General features: G+C 42.0%; 1 protein-coding gene across 4 annotated transcripts in view; it reads left to right on the top strand.

The window, feature by feature from the left end:
* The window catches only part of Fgd4 (FYVE, RhoGEF and PH domain containing 4), a 123,927-nt gene extending 100,016 nt beyond the window's left edge, over positions 1-23,911 (top strand). For 3 of the 4 annotated variants that reach the window (XM_010628510.3, XM_010628507.3, XM_010628508.3), the window contains exons 11-17: positions 4,374-4,546; positions 6,775-6,805; positions 7,005-7,097; positions 9,519-9,644; positions 15,670-15,810; positions 22,000-22,140; positions 23,103-23,908. In XM_010628510.3, coding sequence (XP_010626812.1) covers positions 4,374-4,546; positions 6,775-6,805; positions 7,005-7,097; positions 9,519-9,644; positions 15,670-15,810; positions 22,000-22,140; positions 23,103-23,360 — 963 coding nt within the window. In that variant the 3' untranslated portion in view covers positions 23,361-23,908. Of the gene's footprint in view, positions 1-4,373; positions 4,547-6,774; positions 6,806-7,004; positions 7,098-9,518; positions 9,645-15,669; positions 15,811-21,999; positions 22,141-23,102 lie in introns of all 4 variants that reach the window. The other variant, XM_010628509.3, reaches the window with a different exon arrangement.
* The last annotated feature ends 201 nt before the right edge of the window (positions 23,912-24,112 follow it).

The following is a 24,112-nucleotide window of genomic DNA, read 5'->3' as shown; positions in this document are numbered from 1 at the left end:
TTAAAATTAAAAAAAAAAAAATATATATATATATATATCAACAAAAATTTGTACATTGATGTTTTATAGAGGCATTATTTGTAATAACAAAAAGTGCACCGCCGAAAATGTGTTATATCCTGCGGTGGAATATTGTACGTCAACAAAAAGGAAAATGTGGGGTGCATTACATGGGTTGAAATGCACGTTGAAAACATTTTGCCGTGTGAAAGCCAGTCACAAGAGGCCGTGTCCTGTATGAATCCGGCAGTGCCTCGGTTCACGAATGAAATTCTTTCCAAGATTCTGATCACAAACTGAACTGGATGAGAACTGAATCAAATGCAGCGTGTAGGTTCAGTGTTTTGGGGATACCTGATTCAGTTCTCATCCAGTTTGTTTTGTGACTGGAATCATGGAGAGAACTGAGTTCATGAATCAGGTACCGCTGTGTATGAAATGTTCAGTGTGTGCATGTACACAGAGATGGGATGTAATTCGTACTTGCCTAGGCCGGTGGGAGCAGAAAATGGGCACAAGGTTTTCAGCTGAGCATGGCACACAGTTGTAATCCCAGCACCATGAGGGGCTAAGGTAAGAGGATCACAAGTTTGAGCCCAGCTAGGGCAACTTAGTGACTCAGAAGGACTCTGTCTCAAAATAAAATAGGGCTCAGTGTGAAGACCCTGGATTCAAGCTCCAGCGCCCCCCCCCCCAAATATATAGGTATTGTCCAAGTTAACTCTGAAAATCTTCATCTAAGCTAAAGAGAATTAAGCAGAAAATGGTAGGTAGGCTGTAATCACATCAGGATTCAGAGCTCTACCAAAAGTCTGTTATTAAAATAGAGGTTTAATACGAGTTGGGCATAAGGAGACTATTGCCATTGAAAGACAGACCCCAAGAGGAGGGTCCGTGCCTGCCTTGGGGAGGGAGCAGCGGGGAAGCCTCAGGGTCAGTGAGGCAGCAGAGGGGCAGGCAGGAACCTTTCAGCTAGGCAGAGTGAAGGCGTGGGATGCAGTTTGACCAACCTCCGTGGGCTCTGGGGCTTAGGGCTGCTGTCTGGCACCTGGCCTCGGGGTGATAAGGGCAGGGAGGTAGTGGGCCCAGCTTGATCAAGGGAGTAGTTGAGGCTCTTGGCTCTGAACCTATTGGCTTCAGAAAGGAGGGTGTGCTCACAAGGGAGTCATTTAGTATCTCAAGGAATTGAGTAACCCTGGAAGTATCAGTCCCTTCAGTGTCAGCAAGGCCTGACGATATCAAAGTATGAGAGCTACAGGGTAAACAACATTGTTCCAGCCCAAATCCCTGGGAATCCACATCGGTCCTGGGTTTATATCATGGGTACTTGAGTCCTTTTCCCTTCTCTTCTTTCTTATTAGTGTGAGAGTCTCTATAGTTAAACTTTTGGTTCTGAGTGGCCATAATAGGGCACTTCTCAAATCACAGGACTTGAGAAACTGAGGTAGGAGGATTGCATATTTTAACCCAGCCTGGACAATTTTGTGAGGTTCCCCCTCTCAAAATTTAAAAAGGTTGGGACTCAGGATAAACGTCTCAGGTTTAAAACCTACTGTCTCTGACCAAGGGCAGTGGTTTAAATTTCACACTCGAGAATTTTTCTGGAAATAGTTTTAGATAAGCGTTTTTTTGTTGGTTTGTTTTGTTTTTTGGGGGGAGGGGGTACCAGGGATCAAACTCAGGACCTTGAGCTTGCAAAGCAGGCGGCAGCACCACTGAGCTAAATCCCCAGCCCTAGATTGAGTATTTTAAGTCTGTTATTCGGTAGAGACTGCAAAGAGCTTTTGGAGGACACAACAGTCAGTGACACTGAGGGCAAGACCTGTCTTGTTCCGGTTCAGTTACCACCAGCTCTTGGACCTGTCACTCCAGTGCCTCCCAGAGCAGGGTCCACGGCAGGAAAGCTACATTCCCCCTTCAGTGCCGGTCTCAGAAGCATTTCCAGTGTGCTCATTCACTGAATTCATCCTCTCTGAAATTACACCTGTCATGTTTGTCCTATGCATAGCAACTTCACAAGTACCATTTTTCTTTTCTCTCAAGGGAGACAATGCAGGCTAGTTTTCTACTTCCTACTCTGAAAAGCCAAATTATGTTTAGAATCTAATTTTGTATTTAAATGATGTCCCATGTTTGCATATCTGTTTGCTTTGTGGAATAACCTCTTTCAGTATTAAGGGAGACCCAGAGATGAGGAAAATTATTTGTGAAGATGACAGTGACTTTTGCCACAGAAGAAAATTTCTCAGAACAGGACCAGTTACCTGTTCTGTAATTTTCTAATATAGATAATGTCTTGTTCTTTGTAAGCAATATTTTTTATCCTGTAAGAGCTCTCAGTTTCAATACTTGACGATGATAAAAGATATGTGTTGACTAGCATTAGATTATAGTCTGGATTTTTTAAGATTAATTATAATTACTGAGAGTTTAGACTATGAAGTTCTGCCAGGGAAGAATAAAACAAGTGGGATGTCTTCCTGAAAGCATGGAAGGGAGGAAAGAAAAACATATCTACAGACTAGTCTGCCATCTTCTATGAGAGTAACTACAGAGGGCAAATGCTAGAAACCTCCACGGTCATGTATTTCTGTATCTATAAAATAACAAGACTGAGCACAAGGGTCAGAAGACTCAGGCATTTTATGCCATGACACTGAATTTGCCATTCTGTGCGTAGCAACAGCTTGATACTGTTGACGGCTTCAGAGTACGAGCTCTGTTCCTTGTGGTAAGCTCTGTAGCCCCTGCAGTATGTGTGGTATGTTGACCAAGTCCCCTCCTACGGGAACCTCAAAGGAAGAGGGAAAGAAACACTGGCTTGGAAAGTTAGCAAGCAGGACGCCTTAGGCAAGCTGGGACTGAGAACAAAGTGGACAGTGAGAGGTCAGTATGGGATCTGAGATACTTTTGAAATTTTATTCAATGCTCTCATTTCTATATTCTCCAGTATGGGACTTAGAAGCCTTACAGAAAGCTTGAAAAGTAACAAATTGAGAAGCTTTGAAGTAAAAATCATGTTGGAATTTAAAGCACATGCTGTTGGAAAAATAATCTTAAAAGATACATTTTTGTAACCCCTAATTACTCTTTATCTTGGAAAGATATATATATATGCAAGCCTAGATATACTCAAAATATAATAATTTTAAAGTAACCTAAATATTTAGTTGCATTTCTTTGCATGTTTTAACATACTTGATAGAAGTGCTTTCATAAAGCTATTGGAAATAAATTTGTATTATATGAACCTTTTAATGTATTTCTTATAGTCCTAGTTAGTAAAGGCTATTATTAATTGTTGACCAGAAAATGAGGCACTGTACATAATTTGATTTAGTATCAAAATAAAGTCTTCCATATCAAAAGTCTATCTTATCTTCATAAGGAAGGCCCTATCTTGAAAGAACTCCTGATAAAACTGATGGCTTTTCTGTAATTTTTCATAGTTGATAAGACTCAAGGACTCATAGTACTGTACCTTTGAAGATTACTGAGATCCCACGTAAAAATAGAGATGTTGGCCCCCAGGTGTGCTAGTACCTACCTGTGATCCCAGGTACTCTGGAGGCTGAGGCAAGAGGATCACTTGAGCCCAGGAATTCAAGACCAACCTGGCAACATAATGAGATCCTGCATCTCTCCAACTCCCTACCCAAGAAAAGAGAGAGATCTTGGCTGTGTGATTTACTGTTTTATATAAGGTTTAATGTACTTTGGATTCATGAATTGGCTCCTTAAAAAAAAAAAAGCACTAGTGAAAAATACTGTGTACGTGTATTCTCAGGTACAATAATGAGAAATTATGGGGTGTGTAAGGACTTTAACTTTGAAAAAACATCAGTTCAGGGATGGGAATTTAGCTCAGTGGTAAGAGTGCTTGCTTAGCACATGTGAGGCCCTGTCTTCAATCCCCACTGCCCCCACACAAAACAACTTCAGTTGCCAGTATTTCAAAGGTCCTTAGTAAACTGTGACTGATTTTATTGTTACTAAATTATTGCTGAAGTACTAGTACAAAAAAGCAATTGGCGGGCTAGAGATTTAGCTCAGTGGTACCACCTCCTGCCTGCAATTGCAAGGTCCTCAATTCGGTCCCTGGTACCACACACACACACACACACACACACACACACACACAAAAGCAACTGGTTTACATAAATATTAATGAAATATGTGAACCCTAAAAAGAAAATAATTTTTAAAGTTTTGAGACTATCATAATTTTTAAATGTCAGGGTGTAGTAACTGCTGTTTCCGTAAGAAGTACCATATTCCTTGGAAATTCCGTAGACTTTCTAGGGCTACTTTTAATAGTGGTCAGTTTTTCTTCTTTATGTTCCTGTTTATTGATATGTTTTGCCTCCTCACAGTTCAACAACATGTTGCTCTACTGTGTGCCCAGATTCAGCTTGGTGGGCTCAAAGTTCACAGTGCGGAACAGGGTTGGAATCGATGGAATGAAAATTGTAGAGACTCACAATGAAGAATATCCACATACTTTCCAGGTGTCTGGCAAAGAGCGAACGCTGGAACTGCAGGCCAGGTATGAGGATCCCTCCCTGTCACATCGCGTTCTGAGAACATCAGAACAAGTACTAGGACGGGGTTCCACCAAGTCACTACTGCAGCTGGGACGTCTGGGACTCTGCTCAGGTGTCAATAGAGCAGATGTTGCATCTTCCTCTGCTTTGGCTCCTTGGCAGCGCCCAAGGCAGTAGGCTCTAGACAGTTGGTATTCACGGTCAGGGATTTGGGTCAGTGGCACTGCGCCTGCCTCGCAAACACAAGATCCCGAGTTCAATCCCCAGTACCAAGAGAAAAACACAAGACAGTTGGTATTCAGTCAACTGATAGCTGTCAGGACTTCTGAAAGGTGGCTCTTCTGCGCTTCATGCTGTCTGCAGGAAGGGGTTGGCATTCTGGGCTGCTGTTCCTCTGGCGTATCCATGGTTGGGAGGTGGTGTGGAGTAACTGCAGATCGTGGCTGGCTTCCTTGGTCCTGGACCTCTGGAAGATAAGGTGCTTCCGGCTACTGAAATATATTCTGCTTTAGAAAGCAGCCATCCACGTAGCCCGCAGAGGCTGAGCATAGTGAAAATTTGGACATCCTGAAGGTCTGAGATCTGAGTGTGATTAAAAGTACCAGCACAGTTCTAGCAGTACCACCGCCTGAGAACCATGCAGGGTCAGAGAGCTCTCTGTTTGTTTGCATGACGGCACATAGTTCCGGATGCTGAAGTACATTTGTGACATACATTTGTATTTTGTCACTGCCTGAGACCTTCCTCATGTTCAGACTTTCAGAATAGAATAAATAATTTTATCTGGAATCCATGCCCAGGAATCTAAGAGTGGATGCACTTGCAGTTAGGCAGGGTAGGGCAGACTGAAAGAGTTTGAAGAAATAGCCATTTCTTTGATTTCTCACAAGGAATATATATAAAAACCGTCCATCCCCCACTACAGGGAATGGCTGTGAAGATTCACAGGCAGCATTTCAAGTGAGAATTGAGAGGTGGAGGAGGGCTTGCCTCTGAAGGGCCTGCTTAGGACCCAGCCACTCAAATCCCGAGCCACAAATGGTAGGGTGCTGCACTGGAGACCCTGACTTAGAAAAACCTACCGTGGCTAAAAAACTAAGACAAAAAGCATTAGTTAAGTCTTGTCGAGGTTCTAACAAATAACCCCGCTTCCAGGGCATCGGTGCCGTGGGGTGTGGCAGCACAGTAGGAAATTGTTGCTGTTTTCGTTTGGTTTTGTTTTTGAGGGGCAGATTGGAAGGTCCTCAGTGGGCAGCAGGCAGGATCTTCCCTGCCTGGCAGTCTAGACACATTGGTAAATACACGAGTGTTGCCTGGTGCCTCAGAACAGGCCTCCCGCTGTCTTGTGTGTACTTTGTTCTATCAGAAAGAGCAGGTCACTTTCAGGTTGGAAGCCCCACTTGGCTTTAATCTCCCAACCACAGCAAACAAAGCCATTCTTGGATACTACTCAGAATTTAGAGATCTTACCCAGTTCCAAGTCTACCAAAGGGGATATTTCAAATACAGTCTATGGCAATGGCCACCTACACACACTTCTTGCAAAGGAGAGGAAATGGAGAATTTGCCCTAACTGGAAAAAGGAAACTTGACCACAGCAAGGAAATTTTTCCCTGAGGAAAATCACTAAACCCTGGTGTCTATCGATCTATGAAACCTTCCTGCAGACACTGAAAATGCTTACACTGTGTGTTCTGTTTTATATATAGTGGTAGGGTACTGCTGAAGCTTCCTAGGAATAGGAAAATAAAGTTAAATTGTTTCTCAGAGGAAATGTTAAGTAGGCAGCCAAGGCCTTAAGAAGATATTTTAGATGCTCAAAGATAGGTAATTTTTTTTTCTAAGATGGGCTGTTTCTATTAGGCTTTAAAAGCCCTCATGTGTTTTAGAAAATTGGAAGAAAGCAGTTGTAATGTGTGTTAGGTGTACACAGGCACTTGATAGACACGGCTACATTTTGGTCTCCAAACTTAACGTAGGCACTGTACTAATGGAAGCTAATGTAACTCTCCTCATCAAAACCTACAGGTACCAAAGGTAGCACATTATCTGATACTATGTTTAAGAAGAATCTGTTCAATTACCAGAGATCCTGCTTAATTTTTATTGTAATGCCATCTAGGGCCTCCCCTGTGGATTTTCCAGGAAGTAGTAACAATCTTAAAGCATAGTTTTATTTATTAGGCGTAATTCACTAATGTTCTCTGCATTTACTTTAATTTTGTTATAGTTCTGAGCAAGACAAAGAAGAATGGATCAAGGTAAGCCTTCCTTCTCTTTGTGTTTATTGGTGGCCTCTCTCTGTGTACATGAAGCTGCACATACTGTTGTGTGTACTCTGTAGTCCTCAGAACAAACTAAAGATGATTCCCATCATAGATATTTGTTTAATAAAGTTTATCCATTGATTTTCATGTGGTACTTTAATAATGTGGGCTTTGAATTTCATCTATATTTTAGGCTCTTCAAGAGACTATTGATGCTTTTCATCAAAGGCATGAAACCTTCAGGAATGCAATTGCAAAGGATAATGACATTCACGCTGAGGTTTCTGTAAGTTAAGTTCTTAACTTTAAGCTCTTTTCTCTCTTTACATCTGCAAAAGACCTATCATTAAGTTAGCCAGCCTTTCCCTTTGCAATGCCAGCACTGTTTAGACAGAATCTTTGATGCAGACAGTAGTGAGTACCCCCTTCAAGCTTCTTAAACTTGACATTTTTTTTTTTTTCTGGTTCTGGAGTTTCAGAACATGGCTTACACAGTGGAGTGACAGTGGTTTTTTAAGCAAGTTTAATAACACTGTGCATATTGTTTTAACATTTGTCCTGGGAGGGAGGTGTCTTAGTTACTTCTCTCACTGCTGAGACAAAATATCCAAAGCTAGAGGGGGAAAGGTTTATTTAACCCCCAGTTTATAGAGGTCTCAGTTCATAATTGGCTGGCTCCAAGGCGGGTGGCATTGCAGACCGGCACTGCAGAGGAGAAGCAGTTCGTGGTGGGCAGAATAGTAAAGCAACAAGGCAGACTACCACGGCTCTTTCTATCCCTTATATCTTATCCAGCCTATTTAGGATGGGTAGCACTCACATCTTTCATCCTAGGGCCCTTTATCCTAGCATTACACCATGAATCAATTCCAGAATCATACATTCTAGATCCAGCCACCTCTGAAAAAACCCCGCCTATGACTGTATGAGGCTGGGGGGACCATCTAGACATAAACCATAAGATTCTGCCCCTGTCCCCCACCAAAAAAGAACTCATGCCCATCCCTTTATGCAAAAAGCATTTAGTTCACCTCCAAGATGTTAGTCCTAAGAGTTTCAGCATTGCTAAAAAGTCCAAGTCCAAAATCTCTGTGATGTAAGGCAAACGCTTAGCTGCAATTCCCTGTACCAGTGAAAAGAAAGTTAAACACTTCCAACATTCAATGGCACAAGGTAGACATTTCCATCCCAAAAGGTACAAACGGGGCTAGCAAGACCAAAATCCAGCAGAACAAACAGTAAATCCCACAGTTCCACTTCCAGAATCCCTGGCGATCTGTGGCAAGTTGTGAACTCCAAAGGGCTTGGATGGCTCCCCCACTATGGTACTGCCAATGTAGCTCCTATGGCTTCGTTCTTGGGCCAGTTCTGCTTCCTCCTCGCAGTTTTCCTTTGACGATCCACATTCCTGACTTCTCCAAACTTTTGGGACTTCCACTGCCCTTTTGGCTTCACACTCACAGCTTCCACACACTTCTCTCTTAGGAGCACACTGCCTGGCCTCCCAGGCTTTCTTTTGAAATCTGGGTGGAAGCCTTCTGGACCCTACAACTTTTGCATTCTGCATGCACCTAAAGCCAGCACCATGTGGATGATACCAAGGTCTGCTGCCAGCTGGAGCAGTAGCCAGGCTTCCTTCTCTTTTGGCTGTAGGGGTTGAATCCCTGGATTACTGAACACTCTGAACCCAATCATGAGGAATAAATGCTCTAGGCTGCTGCCATCCTAGAACATGGTGCTCTGGGGCTGTCTTCTGAAAGCAGATTCCTTCGCTTTTGAAGTTCTGAGGCTGTAAAGGCTAGAGTCCTGCCGGTTCTTATGTTATCCTTGGGCCATCTTTTCTGCTGTCTTCTTCTGAAATATTTGGCTTTTCCTTGCTAGTCTTTCCAACAATCACTTCTCCTCTGTTCCATCTTTGCAGGCCACAACGGTATTGAAACTTTCTTTTTTAGCCAAACTTACAACGTTTTTTAATCATTCTGCTGCGCTCTTTGCTTTTGACTCTCAACATAAATCTGGCTAAAAGTCCCTAACAGTTGCCATGCCCTACCTCAAGATTAGATTGTCTTGAAATTTCTTCTGCAAGATTAATCTGCCACCCTTAATCTTAGACTCAGGCAAAGTCTCTGGACATGAGCAAAATCCAGGCAAACTTTCTGCCAAGATATAATACACACTGTCTGGAGTCCAACGGCCAATGCAGTCCTTCTTCCCCGCAGAAGACTCATAAACCTGGCCTTATTGGCAGCATCTTTCTCAGCATTCTAGTCTTCTGAGCTTGACCAGAATCTCCCATCAAGTACAGCTTAAGGCATTCTAGGGTTACTTCATCAGCTGGCATCTCAATCTTTCCCAACTTTTCCCACAAGCCAATTCCAAAGGCCTCTGAACCACAATGTCTGGTACAGTCACAGTAACAACTCTCTTCCTGGTACCCAAATCTGTCTTAGTTACTTTTCTCATTGCTGAGATAAAATACCCAAAACCTAAAGCTAAAGGAGGAAAGGGTTCTTTGGCTCACAGTTTGTAGAGGCTTCAGTTCATATCTGGCTGGCTCCAAGGCAGGGTGGCCCCGCAAAAGAGAAACAGTTCATGGTGGGCAGAAGGCAGCAAAGCATCATGAAGCAACCTGGGGTGACAGTGTTTTTAAAGAAATACAAGGGAATTACTTTTTTCCCTACTAGAGTTAAATTTCCTTTTTTTCTAGACCGCCGAGCTAGGGAAGAGAGCCCCACGGTGGATCCGAGACAACGAAGTAACCATGTGTATGAAATGCAAAGAGTCTTTCAATGCCCTGACCCGGAGGCGGCACCACTGCCGAGCTTGTGGACACGTGAGTGGGACTGGGGAAGGCTAGACTGAAGGGTCCCTGGCCTCGAAGAGCTTGCACTGTAATGGGGGAGAGAGATAAATAAGAATTTGCTGTTAATCAACAACTGATGGACTTTAGAAAGCAATCAGGAGGTTCCTATGGAGAGTCCTGGTCATGGAGGAGGGTTTGGAGCCAGTGTCTGTTAGAGACAGATTGGGTAGATTTCTTTGTGTGTTTTCAGGATGGGAAGTGAGGGCGTTCCAGGTTCCATATTATATTTTTATTGAGGAGTGAGGCAGTTGTCAGCTGAAAGTGGAGGAGGAAGGAGAGGGGTGATGGAGAGATTCAAGAAAGAAGACTAAATATGTATAGGACATGTCTCTGGCCTGACAACAGTAATCCCAGTAGAAGTCCGTGGTTGTAAACTTAAAGGGCAGTCTTTTTTTCTCTAACACGTGGCAGTAGTCAGGCCACTGAAGGCAGATGGCAGGGTTCGTCCACAGCCTGTACAGTGAGGAAAAGTAGGGGAGGGAGCTGGAACTGTGTGCATGGGAGGAACGAAGGGAGGAAGGCTGGGAGTGGGGCTGGTAGGGAGGGCTGCTGGGAATGAGAAATGCTGGAGTCTGCAGGCTGCATGGTAGTGGGCAGCTGCAGGCCAGCAAACTCAAAATAGGAATGGTGGTCAAAGAATGGGTGTCTGGATGTGGCATGCCAGGCATGGATGGCTCAGTCTGGTGAGGACACAGTCCAGTGGGTGATCGTGAGAATGGACAGCTAAGTAGACTGCCAGTGAATGACTTCCTGGTAAAAGGGGGGCGGGAGAGTCACGGGTGAAGGTTGGTGTTACCAGGCTTTGCAGTAGAGTGGTGAATTATGATCCATTAGCTATAAATTGCAGATTGATGGGGTTGGAATAGATGTGAGGGATGGAAAGCTCAGTAGGGGGGGTGGGCAGAGCCAGGCAATGGGCCTCAAAGGTACCAGGGATGTTTGAAGGCAAGAAATTGAGTCAAAGGGTTACAAACCCCAGCTCTTGGCTCTGAGGTTCTAAGAAGTGGCAGAAAATGAGGTAAGCGCAAAAGCAGCCTCCACCCCAGGAAGTACAGTTTGGTCCTGGAGGGAGAATTCCAGAGGGCCCAGTGTGAGGGTTTTCAGGGAGGGAGAGGAAGTGGGGCTACATTAGATTATACACAGAGCAGTATGTACAGGATGAACCCAGCCAAGTGACTAGAGAAGTGAGTTTTCTCCTGGAAAATGAGGTGGCAGGTGGCTGGCGGCAGCCCCAGAGACTGGTGACCCATACTTGACCGGAGGTGCATATGAGATACAGGTGGATACAAGTGCAAAGCACAGGACTGCAACAGCTGGGGCTAGAAGAGTAGAGACCAGGTTATTGAGAGTCAGTTGTGCTACATTAGCGTGTTAAGATCTGACGAAGTATGAAAGAGAGCTGGTTCAGAGTTGAGAAAGACAAGAAGTCCAGAACAACTCCCCACATTAAGGTTTGCATGACTGAGTAAATGATAGTGAGTCAATAGTTGACATAAAACAGTAGAAAATTTGTTTTATGCATTTTCATCTGTTTTATTTTTCATCTTTTCCGTGTTTTATTCTCCTCAGTTGTAGCTAATCTGCTGACCTATCCATTTCTTGCATTTTTAGTTTGTTTTATTTCCAAAAGGTTCCTTCTAAGTCTGCTGGATAATTTTTGGTAGTTTTGTTGTTTGCCACTATTTTCCCAAACATTTACATAATTTTAGAATGTCTATCTAGTAATGCCAGTTTCTCAGGAAATATCAAGTGAAGTCTGTTAGTAGGAATTTCTGATCATTCTGGTGGCTTATTCTGACATATTTTGTCTCTTCTAATTCTGAAATGATATTTGGTTGATACTTACTCTCCTTTGCAAGGTTTTAAATAATTACTAGGTGTCAGATTCACTTCTCCAGGCCTGGAGCTCTGTCTGTAAACAGAAACTTTTGAGTTTGCTGTTTGTTACCATTACGCTGGAGGCTTATTGTTTTTCTTTTGTTTATTCTTTGAGTCTTTTCCTGGAGGTTTGGGGACTTCTTTTTACCATAAAGAAAGTAGTAAAGTGTCCAGGGTATAGTTGGATTTCATGACAAAGAGATCCTCAGAAAAGCTATTTAGTCAAAAAGGTATTAATAATGGCTATTCCATTTTATGACTTTTTGCAGTTTTTCTATATCCTCAGCAGTTCTGCAAACTTATATAAAACTTAAAATTCCACTGCCTCCCTCACAAGCGCAAGGTCCCGAGTTTGATCCCCGTACCAAAAGAAAGAAAGAAACAAAACTGTATAAAACTTAGAAGTTTTCATGGAGCCAAGCGTGGTGGCACATACCTGTAATCCCAGCACTCTGGAGGCTGAGGTAGGAGGATCTCTGGGAGTTTGAGACCAGCCTGGGCTACATAGTGTATTCCAGGTCAGACTCAACTACATAGTGAGACCCTGTTTCAAAAAAAACAAAACAAACAAACAAACAAAAAACTTACAAGTTTTCTAATACTTTTTGTATTTGATGGCTATTTGGGAAATTTTAAGTTACTAGTTTTCTTAGTTACTTTTCTCCTTGCTGAAACAAAATACCTGACACCCAGAGTTAAAGGAGGACAGGTTTATTTCAGCTCACAGTTTTTAGTTATCAGTTCATGATCGGCTGGCTCCAAGGCAGGGTGGTTTTGGCAGAGGGGCACTGCGGGAGGAGGAACAGTTCCTGGCACCCACAATGGGTAGCAAAGACAAGAGCCCTTAACAGTATCTTTCTGCCCCTTTTATCCAGACTACTTAGGGTGGGTAGCACTCACGCCCTCAATCCTTGTACCATGAATCAGTTACACACCTAGATCCAGCCACCTTTTAAAAAGCCCCAGCTAAGACCACATGAGGCTTTGGGAGAACATCTAGACACAAGCTGTAACACTCATCCAAAAATATATTTCTGGTTACCAGTTAACTGAGGGGTGCATCACTGTGTGGAAAAGTAACAGTGCTCCGTATAAACATAACTTGAGTGTGGTTTGATCAGCCATCAGACTGTGTTTCAGATAGAGTAAAAGAGGAACAAAACTTGAAGCCACAGAGAGGCAGCAGTGATTCGGGGAGCTTTATAAATCAAGTTGAAAATTATACCTTATAACCTTTCTCTGAAGAAAGAGTAAACACATAGGGGGCTGGGGTTTAGCTCAGGGGCACCTTGCCTGCCTTGCAAGTGAAAGGTCCTGAGTTCAATCCCTAGTAGAAAAAAAAAAAAAGTCAACACAGCAATGGGCATTACAATGTCATGATCTATGATCTAGTAGATTATTTGTATGTTTTTTTGGTTTTCAAGACAGGGTCTCATTCTGTAGTCCAGGCTGTCCTTGAACTTTCCATCCTCCTCTCTGCCTCCCAAGTGCTAGGACTACAAGTGTGCACCACCATACCTAACTCAGCAGTTCTTACACTGCAGATTTATTCTTTTTCTTTCTTCCTGGAAGTGGGGACTGAACTCTAGCCCAGCACTGAGCTATATCCCTAGACCTTTTTTATTTTTCATTCTTGAGAAGGGGGTCTCACTATGTTGCCTATGCTGGGCTGGAACTTGGGATCTTTCTGTCTCAGCCTCCCAGAGTGCTAGGATTACAGTTTACATAGTGAGACCCTGTTTCAAAAAAAACAAAACAAACAAACAAACAAAAAACTTACAAGTTTTCTAATACTTTTTGTATTTGATGGCTATTTGGGAAATTTTAAGTTACTAGTTTTCTTAGTTACTTTTCTCCTTGCTGAAACAAAATACCTGACACCCAGAGTTAAAGGAGGACAGGTTTATTTCAGCTCACAGTTTTTAGTTATCAGTTCATGATCGGCTGGCTCCAAGGCAGGGTGGTTTTGGCATAGGGGCACTGCGGAGGAGGAACAGTTCCTGGCACCCACAATTGGTAGCAAAGACAAGAGCCCTTAACAGTATCTTTCTGCCCCTTTTATCCAGACTACTTAGGGTGGGTAGCACTCACGCCCTCAATCCTTGTACCATGAATCAGTTACACACCTAGATCCAGCCACCTTTTAAAAAGCCCCAGCTAAGACCACATGAGGCTTTGGGAGAACATCTAGACACAAGCTGTAACACTCATCCAAAAATATATTTCTGGTTACCAGTTAACTGAGGGGTGCATCACTGTGTGGAAAAGTAACAGTGCTCCGTATAAACATAACTTGAGTGTGGTTTGATCAGCCATCAGACTGTGTTTCAGATAGAGTAAAAGAGGAACAAAACTTGAAGCCACAGAGAGGCAGCAGTGATTCGGGGAGCTTTATAAATCAAGTTGAAAATTATACCTTATAACCTTTCTCTTAAGAAAGAGTAAACACATAGGGGGCTGGGGTTTAGCTCAGGGGCACCTTGCCTGCCTTGCAAGTGAAAGGTCCTGAGTTCAATCCCTAGTAGAAAAAAAAAAAAAGTCAACACAGCAATGGGCATTACAATGTCATGATCTATGATCTAGTAGATTATTTGTATGTTTTTTTGGTTTTCAAGACAGGGTCTCATTCTGTAGTCCAGGCTGTCCTTGAACTTTCCATCCTCCTCTCTGCCTCCCAAGTGCTAGGACTACAAGTGTGCACCACCATACCTAACTCAGCAGTTCTTACACTGCAGATTTATTCTTTTTCTTTCTTCCTGGAAGTGGGGACTGAACTCTAGCCCAGCACTGAGCTATATCCCTAGACCTTTTTTATTTTTCATTCTTGAGAAGGGGGTCTCACTATGTTGCCTATGCTGGGCTGGAACTTGGGATCTTTCTGTCTCAGCCTCCCAGAGTGCTAGGATTACAGTTGTGCACGACTCCTGCCTCTTCTTAAGACTGACTTTACACAACTGCCTCAGTAAGTCAAATCAAAATTAAATTGATAGCAAAGATCTTTGTCAAAGTAAAGTTTTTTACATTTACCAATGAGTTTGTTTGACATGACTGTTCACTTGTGGGCATTCTATAAATGTGCATTATGTGCCTGGTAAGCAAAATAGCCAAGGTCAATCTCCCCTGGTGTTTTATAGCCTAACAAAAGAGACAAACAATGAAATAATCACAGGAGAATAATATAATCAGTGCTATGAATGAAAGTACAGGGATCAGAATCATGCGCTCTTCTGGAAGGTGGAGGAAGTATCCTTGAGGAAGTGAAAGTCAAGCCAATACGGAAGTATGAGCAAGAATTATGAGACTTCAGTGGAGAGGAGAGGAGAGAGGAAGGGACCATGGCATTTCCAGAGCGGTTAGAAGGCATCACCGAGGATTCAGAGCCAGGGGAAGAAGAGGGAAGGAACTCTGTGGAAGTGATTAGCAATGTGTTCTTCAATCAGGAGCAGAGGGAAGACTGAAGGATTTTAAACCAAAGAAGACCAGATCAGATTAGCATTTTTAAAAGAGCACCTGGCCATTTGAAAATTAGCTTGGAGTCGGGTAGAAGAGGGCAGGACTGGAAGCCAGTAGGAATGCCCCGAACACCAGTGTAGAAGCCAGAAGAGCAGTCCCCACTGCAACGCTGCTAACTTGGACTTGGGTGACCTAGACAAATAGAATGTGTAGATGTAGACCAGCAAAACTTAATGTTGTGAACCAGTGGATTAAAGTGAGGGAGTCCCAGAACGATTCCTATGATTCCTTCTTGCCACGGCTGGTTAGGTGTCGTTGCTATACCTTGCTGTAGGGAGGACTGGGGAGGACAGGTTGAGAAGCACGGGGTGGAGTGTAGAGCCCAGGGCAGGGAACATCTCAAGCACATTTTGGAAAGAGATTAATGGAGCATCCAGAAGGACAAAAGTCTGGACTGTGCCTTTTGGAAGCTTGGAAGAAAAGGGTGCAAGGAGCCCAGCGCGGACAGCATTCCAGCACCTTGGAGTGGACCCCTCATGTTCAGTGGGGAGATTCTTAGTCTAATAAATCGACCTTTGCTTTTTGTCATCGTTACCTATAGTTGATTGTTGCTAATGTTTGAACACGATTATTCACTCTTCATTTTTCTCTTTTAAAATTTCAGGTGGTTTGTTGGAAGTGTTCTGACTACAAAGCCCAACTGGAGTATGACGGGGGAAAATGGAGCAAAGTTTGTAAAGATTGTTATCAAATAATAAGTGGATTCACAGACAGTGAAGAAAAGAAAAGGAAAGGAATTTTAGAGGTATGAAATACCGGATATCTTGTCGATTTTTATACAAGGATCAAAAATTCTCTTTAACTACAAGGAATACAAGTAATGTATTATCTTTCTACTACAAGGAATACAAGTAATGTATTATCTTTCTCTTAGTATTTAACATTTGGGGTAACAATGAGCAATAGTCATATTTTTGTTCTGTTTTGCTTTTTTGGGATCCTCCTTGGTTGTCATATAAAGGGTGGCTGCTGTGTTTAACATATACTTGGAGAAAAAACATACACTTGAGAATGAGATATTAATTTTTTTAAATGATGTATTGATTTTTTGTGGTAGTAGCTATAGCCAAATATTAAAATGTTAATTAAAATCTCTCCCAACACCCAAATTATAGTATTCTTTTTTTTTTTTTTTTTTGGTACTGGAGATCGAATTTGGGACCTTCCAGTGGAACCACTCAGCTAAATCCCTGGCCCTCTAGTCTTTAATTCTTACTTTTAGACAGAATCTTGCTAAGTCTCTGTATTGCCCAGGTTTGTCTCAAACTAGTGGTCTGCCTGCCTCAGCCTTCCAAATTGCCTGGATTACAAACATGTGCTACCACACCCAGCTTCTCAAGTGAATTTGATTCATGTTTTAAAGTCAGTTTAAACTGGGAATAGTTGTGCACACCTGTGATGGAGGATCAATACGAGTTCCAGGCCAGCCAGGACTACATAGTGAGTTCAAGGTCAACCTGAACTGCAAAGTGAGACCCTGTCTCAAAAAGAAAGGAAGGGGGATGGGAATTTAGCTTAGTGGCTCCACTGCCTGCCTTCAAGCACAAGGACCCAAGTTGGATCACCGGTACAAAAAAAAAAAAAAAAGGAAGGAAGGTCAGTTGATCTATTTAGGCCTCCATGCCTAGGAACTCTGATGTAGTCTGTATCTGAAGAGTTTCACATCCAAAGCTAATAAAATAATGGGTGACTAAAGTGAGGGCAGCCTGGAGATAACGATCACACTTCTGTGCATCTAAATCAAGAGATACATTCCATTTGGAGGAAATTTTAAAGAATCAATCATTGCGTATTGAACATTTACAAGTGATTTTTACAACATTACAAGTACAGAGGCCTTTACTGGGAAGAGGAGCTTAGACTTCAAGGTTCATATGAAGTTAAAAATAGAACCCCACAAACTGTAAGTTTAACTAAGTATAATCCTGAATCCTCCTGAGATATAGATGCTACTTTTATGGCAGACCAGGGAGAGCCTTCTTAGACAGAAAGGGAAGGAAGGCTTTGGTGGGCAGCAGGACTGGGAATCGAACACAGGGCCTTCTGAGCTATATCCCCAGGCCCTTTCTGAAATTCTACTTTGAAGGCTGGGCATTTAGTTCAGAGGCACAGTGCCTGCCTGGCAAGCTTGAGGTTCTGAGTTCAATCCCTGGTACCAAAGAATAAAAATAACGCTTTATTCTATAGAGATAGGGCCTCACTGATTTGCCCAAGCCGGGATGGAAATTACAGACCTCCCTCTGCCTCCCAGAGTGCTAGGCAGCTGAGAAGACAGTCTTCACTGGCCTCCAGGAACATAGCTTCTTCCTCAAGACTTCATAGCAGCAGCAACTGCTGGGACTGGCATAGCATGAGTCAGGAATTGTATTTTAAGAATAAGTTTCTTAAGACTAAGTTTCAGGATGCTTGTGAAAACCTGGCTAGTTTTCTAGAAGATTTTATACTTTTAATTAATCAGTTACTTGTTAGATTAACTTATTTAAACAGATAGGAGTGTAAAGTCCACGAGTTAGGAGATAAGCATGGGTGCACATAAACTTTAATGCACATCGGAGACTACTCCCCATGTCCCCGCCGGCTTGACGCACTGGTGGTGCACACAGGATGCCCAAGCCACCTGATGAAACCATCGTGCATGTCTGGCCCTGTAGTGAATGGGTTAAGAAAACAAATTTCCACAAATTTTCATGGACAAAAATACCTTTGCAAATACACTGAAATCTGTTTCATTTTTAATCTTTTTCAATTGCTGAGCCATTGTTAGGATAAAAATTCAAACTATTATTGAGTGTGCAGGTTTCTATAATATGGATCTACTACTCAGACGAACAGGATTCTCTTTAGGAGAAGATAACATTTCACTTCACTGGAAGTCCAAAGTTAGTGTTGGCTGTTACCATGCTGACTGTAAATGTTCGTCTGTGAAAATTCCCCCTGCCTCCCAGGCCACACAGAAGCAGGTGGCGGGCTGGAGCTGAGCTGCAGGCAGCCCTCTGCCTCCAGTGCTACACCAGCTTCCAGTGGTGACATTAGTCGCCTGTCCCCATAACAGCCATGCACAAAAACACAGTCACGCACTGTTACCATCGCAGATCGCTGGACACTCTGTGCCATTCTTCACAGGTGACACAAGAGCTTGCAAACCAGCAGTTTGGGGAGAAACTGTTATCTCCTTTCCATTCTTATTCATAGATTTATACAAAATTACCAGAAAAAGCTTTACTAAGTAATAGTGTTAATTTTGTCAATAAAAACTGGTGGACATTTGTTCTCTTTACCTAAGTATACCTACATTATATCCTGGGTTTGGTCTCTGAGCCTGCAAAGAATAAAATATTTTCTCTCTGATCCTTTACAGAAGTTTGTTGACTGCCATTCTGAGCACGCATTAGTTGGCACCACGTAAGTCTGCCATGTGCCCTGCAGTGTGTTCAGCATGAATGCAGGGCATAGCACGGACCTAAGGGCTTCAGAGAGAAATGGAAGCAAATTTCCATAATGCATCCATTTAATAAAAGTCATTTAATAAAATGGGCTTATTCCCTTTTAGCCAATGATTAATGTGTTAGAAAGCAAAGCAAAAAACTGGCTTTTCCAACCTTCATTACAATGAAGATGCTTTTAATTTTCTCAGGTACTAGGACGTTGCTGGGAAGTTTTTACCTTTTGCATTTGTTGTGCTAAAAACTGGCTTTTCCAACCTTCATTACAATGAAGATGCTTTTAATTTTCTCAGGTACTAGGACATTGCTGGGAAGTTTTTACCTTTTGCATTTTTATTCTTGCATTGTGTGAACACCATGATTACAAGGCAAAGTCTGGATTCTGACTGACTGTGCTTTTTAATCAGGCAAAAGAAAAGGGACATGTAGAGGAAAAGACAAGGCCAAAATATCATTTTTTGCAGACGACATTATCCTTTATTTATAGGACCCAAAAACTCCATCAAAAGACTTAGAACTGATAACCGAATTCAGCAGTGTAGCAGGACACAAAATAAACACACAACAATCAATAGCATTTCTATACACTAAAATGAACTCACTGAAAAGCAATTAGGAAAACAGTACTGTTCACAGTTGCATCAAAAAAGTAAGTACTTAGGTATTAACCTCTAAAGAGATGAAAGACCTCTACAATGAAACTTACATCAGACTGAGAAAGGAATTTGAGGAAGACATCAAAAAAATGCAAAACTATCCCCTGAACCTGGATAGGTAGAAGCAACATAATCAAAATAGCTATACTTCCAAAACTGATAAACAGATTTAATGCAATCCCAATGAAAATACCAATGACATTTCTCACAGAACTAGAGAAAACAATTCTAAAATTTACGTGGAATCCGAAGAGACTCAGAGTAGCAAAAGCAATCCTGGATAACAAAAATGCACTCAGCAGCATCACAATTCCAGACTTGAAGTTACTGTATACTCTAAAGCTACACTAATTAAAACAGCATAGTCCCGGCACAGAAACAGGCATGTGGGTCAATGGAACAGAACAGCAGAAGCAGAAACAACCCCAGGCACATTCAGCTATTTGATCTTTGACAAAGGGGCTAAAAACATAGCCTGGAAGAAAAGGTGCTGGGAAAATTGTATATCCACATGCAGAAGATGAGTCTATGACCATACATCTCACCATGTAGTAAACTAAAGTCAAAGTGGATCAAAGATCTAAATGTTAAAATAGAAACAACTAATTTGCTGGAAGATGAAATAGGTAAAACTCTTGAAGACCTAAGCATAAGCCTGGACTTTCTGAACAGAGCCCCAGTGGCACCAGAAATAATGCTGAGAATCAACAAATGGGATTATGTCAAATTAAAAATCTTCTGAACAAAAAACAAACAAAAACAATATATCACCGTGTCTTTTTTGGGGCTGGGGATTTAGCTCAGTGGTTCTGCTGCCTGCCTAGTAAGCACAGGGTCCAGAGTTCAATGCCCGGTACCACAAAAAAAAAAATCTTTTGCACAGCAGAGGAAACCAACCTGTGAAGAGACACCCTACAGAATGAGGAAAAATTTTTGTCAGCTGTTCTACAGAGAACTAACATCTAGAATATATAAAGAATTCAAAATAAAAGACCCAATCAGAAAACAAGTAACCAAAATGAGCAGACACGTCTCAGAAGAAGTACAAAGAGCCAGTAAATACATGAAAAAATGGTCACCATCACTGGCCATCAGAGAAATGCAAATTAAAACTACACTGAGGGGCCGGGGATTTAGCTCAATGCTGCCACTGTCTGCCTCACAAGCACAAGGTCCCGAGTTCAATCCCCGGTACCAAAAAACAAAAAAAACTACACTGAGATACCATCCATCTTAGCCCAAAGAGAATGGCCATCATCAAGAAATCTCATAACAGAGCTGGGGATTTAGCTCAGTGGTTCCACCACCTGCCTCGCAAGCACAAGGGCCCGAGTTTGATCCCCAGTACAAAAAAAGAATAAAAGAAATCTAATAACAAATGCTGGTGAGGATATGGGGGGAAAAGGAACTGTGCTACACTATTGGTGGGATTATAAACTAGTACAGTTATATGTAAATCAGTGTGGAAGCATCCTCAAAAAACTAAAACTAGAAATATCATTTGAACCAGCTGTTCCCCTCCTAGGTATCTTCTCAAAGAGTAAAAGTCATCATATGACAGGGATACATGCATCACCAGGTTTAGTGTAGCACAATTTATAAAACTAGGTCTTGGAAGCAGCAGATAAACAGATAAGGAAAATGTGGTATTTACACACAATGGAGTACTACTTTGCCATTAAAGATAAACTTGAGGCATTCCTGGGTACACGATGCAACTTGAGAATGTAATGCTCAGTGAAATGAGTCAAACACACAAGCTCAAATATCACCCAGTTTCTTCTATGTGAAAAAAAAAGAATACAGAGCAAAATGAGAGAAATAAGAAGTTCAAATAATTCCCCAGATTATATATTCTATTGTTTTAAAAGCTCTTCAATATATATGTTAATTTGTTTCATTTGTACTAATCTTTGTTAAAAAGTTAACTGTTTCCTTTTGTAAGAATCTGGTTTATGTCTTGTACTGAATAACTACTTTGATGATATCAATACACAGTGTAATAGCTTATTTTTATTTGGTTATGAAATCTTTTTCATAAAATTAAAAACTGTACTCTTGGGAAAGCTATTTAAAAACTCAGCTTCAGAGATAAAGTGTTAATCCATCAGTGTTGGTGTGAGTATTAAATGAAATAATTCATGTATCATGAAAAGTACTTATATAGGAAGCAATTGATAAATGTTTTAAATTTAAAATTAAGAATCTAGTAATAAAGAGTTAAAGTTGACTTAAAATACTTTTCCATGTTAGAGAGTGTATTGGTGAGCTTTCCTGGTGCCAGGACAAAATACCTGATACCCACACCCAAAACTTAGAGGAAGAGAGGTTTATTTCAGCTCACAGTTTTCAGAGGATTCAGTGCATGGTGAGTTAGCTCCAAGGCAGAAACAGCATGGTGGGAGTATGTGGCAGAGAATAGCTGTTCACCCCACGGCAGCTGTAAAGAAGAGCCTTGGAGGCTGGGCATGGTGGCGCACACCTGTAATCCCAGCACTCGGGAGGCTGAGGCAGGAGGATCGCTGTGAGTTCGAGGTCAGAGACCCTGTCTCAAAAAACAAAACAAAAACAAAAAAAAAAGAAGAGCTTTGGACAAGAATACATTATTCTAGGTCTTCAACCTTGCCCCACCTCCGAGCACCTTAGACTTCTTGGGTGACATTTTAGATCCACCCAGAAGAGTTTAAAACAATAATTGCAAATGAATCTTTTGTGGATGATCTAATGTATTTTACATAAACATATTGAACTTTATGGTTGTTTCCCTTAAGGTGATTTACTTCTGTATCTGGTTTGTTGTGTGCTTCTTTTCTTTTCTCCATTATATTTTTCTAGATCGAATCGGCAGAAGTCTCAGGAAACAGCGTGGTATGCAGCTTTCTTCAGTACATGGAGAAGTCGAAGCCTTGGCAGAAAGCTTGGTGTGTGATCCCCAAGCAAGACCCTCTCGTGCTGTACATGTACGGGGCCCCCCAGGTAGCTAAACGGCTTGCGCTTGAAGGGACAGAGCCCTCAGAGGGACGGAGGGAGGGCTTGTGGACAGAGAAATAAAAATCCTTCCACTGCACCTTTGGAGAGCAGAAGATCTTAGGCAGTGTCACTGTGTCTCGTTAAAACTGAAAAATGCCCGGCTAAAATCGAGTCTGTTGTATATGCTGATTAATTGATCTTAGAGTCACTGTTTTCTTTACCTTGGAGTGTTTGCCTCCTTTCTTCTTCCTATTCAGTGGGTTTGAGAAAAGGTGAGTTGAGTTAGGAAAGCATAAAGAGAAGTTGTTAAAGCTCCCTTTTTAATGCCTGGAAACTAGGGCAGCTTTTTGGTTTTGTTCTGTGCTCAATGGAAACAAAAGTAATTGGAGTGGAAAGAAAGATTTAGGTCAGTCTTGAATTTTGTAACTGTGTGCATCTGAGATAAATCTGTGGGGACAGCTGTTACACAGGCTTAACTTCCAGTAAAATTGAACACCAAGTGTGCAGCACTTAAGAAACAAACCACCCTTAAACCATGTATGCACTCACCTTGGAAACTAAAAATTTTAAACACTTCTGTTACATCTACTCTAATGGTTAGTCAAGTTATTATAGAAACAGACCAAAATACCTAACCCTTTCCATAAGTGAGTTGCTAAGTGAATAGACCACCAAATAAAGTATTATTTTTCACTCCGCGTGAAGGCTTGCTGGCTTTACACAGTGAGATAGCAGTCATTTTCCTCCCCTCTCTTCCGACGTCAGGCCCTCCTTTGCTGAGGCTTCAGCCAGCATTATGGTGGGCAAGGGGCCGTGTGAGCGGGTGTTGGGGTCCTCCTCCAGCCCGGAGCTCCGATGTGCATCCGGGCGGCACAGCGGTAGGAAGAGAGGTTTGGTAGGAAGAAGCGGGGACCACACGTAAAAGGCTGACACATCTCACTGTCTAAGGCACCGTATTCTCTGCCCAGGATGTCAGAGCACAGGCCACAATTCCACTTCTGGGCTACATCGTGGACGACATGCCACGGAGCGCAGACCTGCCACACAGTTTCAAACTGACCCAGTCGAAGTCCGTGCACAGCTTTGCTGCCGACAGCGAGGAACTGAAGCAGAAGTGGCTGAAAATCGTCCTCTTAGCCGTCACAGGTGAGACACCAGATGGGCCAAATGAGCACCTAGCCAACCTGGATGATCACCCCGAACCTAAGCAGAAATCCGAATGCTGAACTCCAGCAAGATGTACAGCTCGAGATATTCCCCGCTCTCCTTACTCATTTCTTAGCACTTTATGTTGAAATTACAGGCTCGTGAATGCATCTGTGGAGGACTCTTTCCTTATGTTTGTGTACTCTTGGTAGAATTAAGGTGCACAGTTTTGAGGTAATGTGAAAAATGGAAATTTTTTTTTTTAAATCAGCTTTTCCTTGAACGTGCGCTGTCTTGAAGAAAACGGTGTCGATTGTATCACTACCAGGTAGAATGGGCCACTTTCGTTACAGAAATCCTTCACTGTCGCTCCTTCCTAGGTAGGACCTGTAACAGTCTGAAAGATATACCTCCATATTGCCAAAATAGATCCATGGTGAAAAATACAGGGACAGGTTAGGGAATTGTATTAACTTACTTAGTTTATAAATCTCTAGCTGCATAAACGGTGTCCTTTTACAATGAGAAAAATTACAAACTGTGGTGTTCAGACTTTGGACGTAGTAAAAATAAGAGATACTTGTTTTTGTAGACATACTCCTAAGAATACAGTTATCTAAAGTACATAGCATTTATCTGTATATAGTATTAAATGTATACTATACATGCTTTTCTCTTCAGCTTTAGGTTCACAATCATCTCTAATTTATTTTTTAACTTTAAAGCATGTTTTATCTTGGAATTGAGCAGTGTTCTAAACTTAAGAAATGTTTTTGGTGATTTATGTTTAACAGATTGGTATCTAAGGGTATTGATATTTTTATAATAAGAA

This window comes from Fukomys damarensis, unplaced genomic scaffold (assembly GCF_012274545.1).
Source record: "Fukomys damarensis isolate Sample0158 unplaced genomic scaffold, DMR_v1.0_HiC HiC_scaffold_15, whole genome shotgun sequence".
Lineage (NCBI taxonomy): Eukaryota > Metazoa > Chordata > Mammalia > Rodentia > Bathyergidae > Fukomys > Fukomys damarensis.
This window is presented reverse-complemented; position numbering and strand designations above follow the sequence as displayed.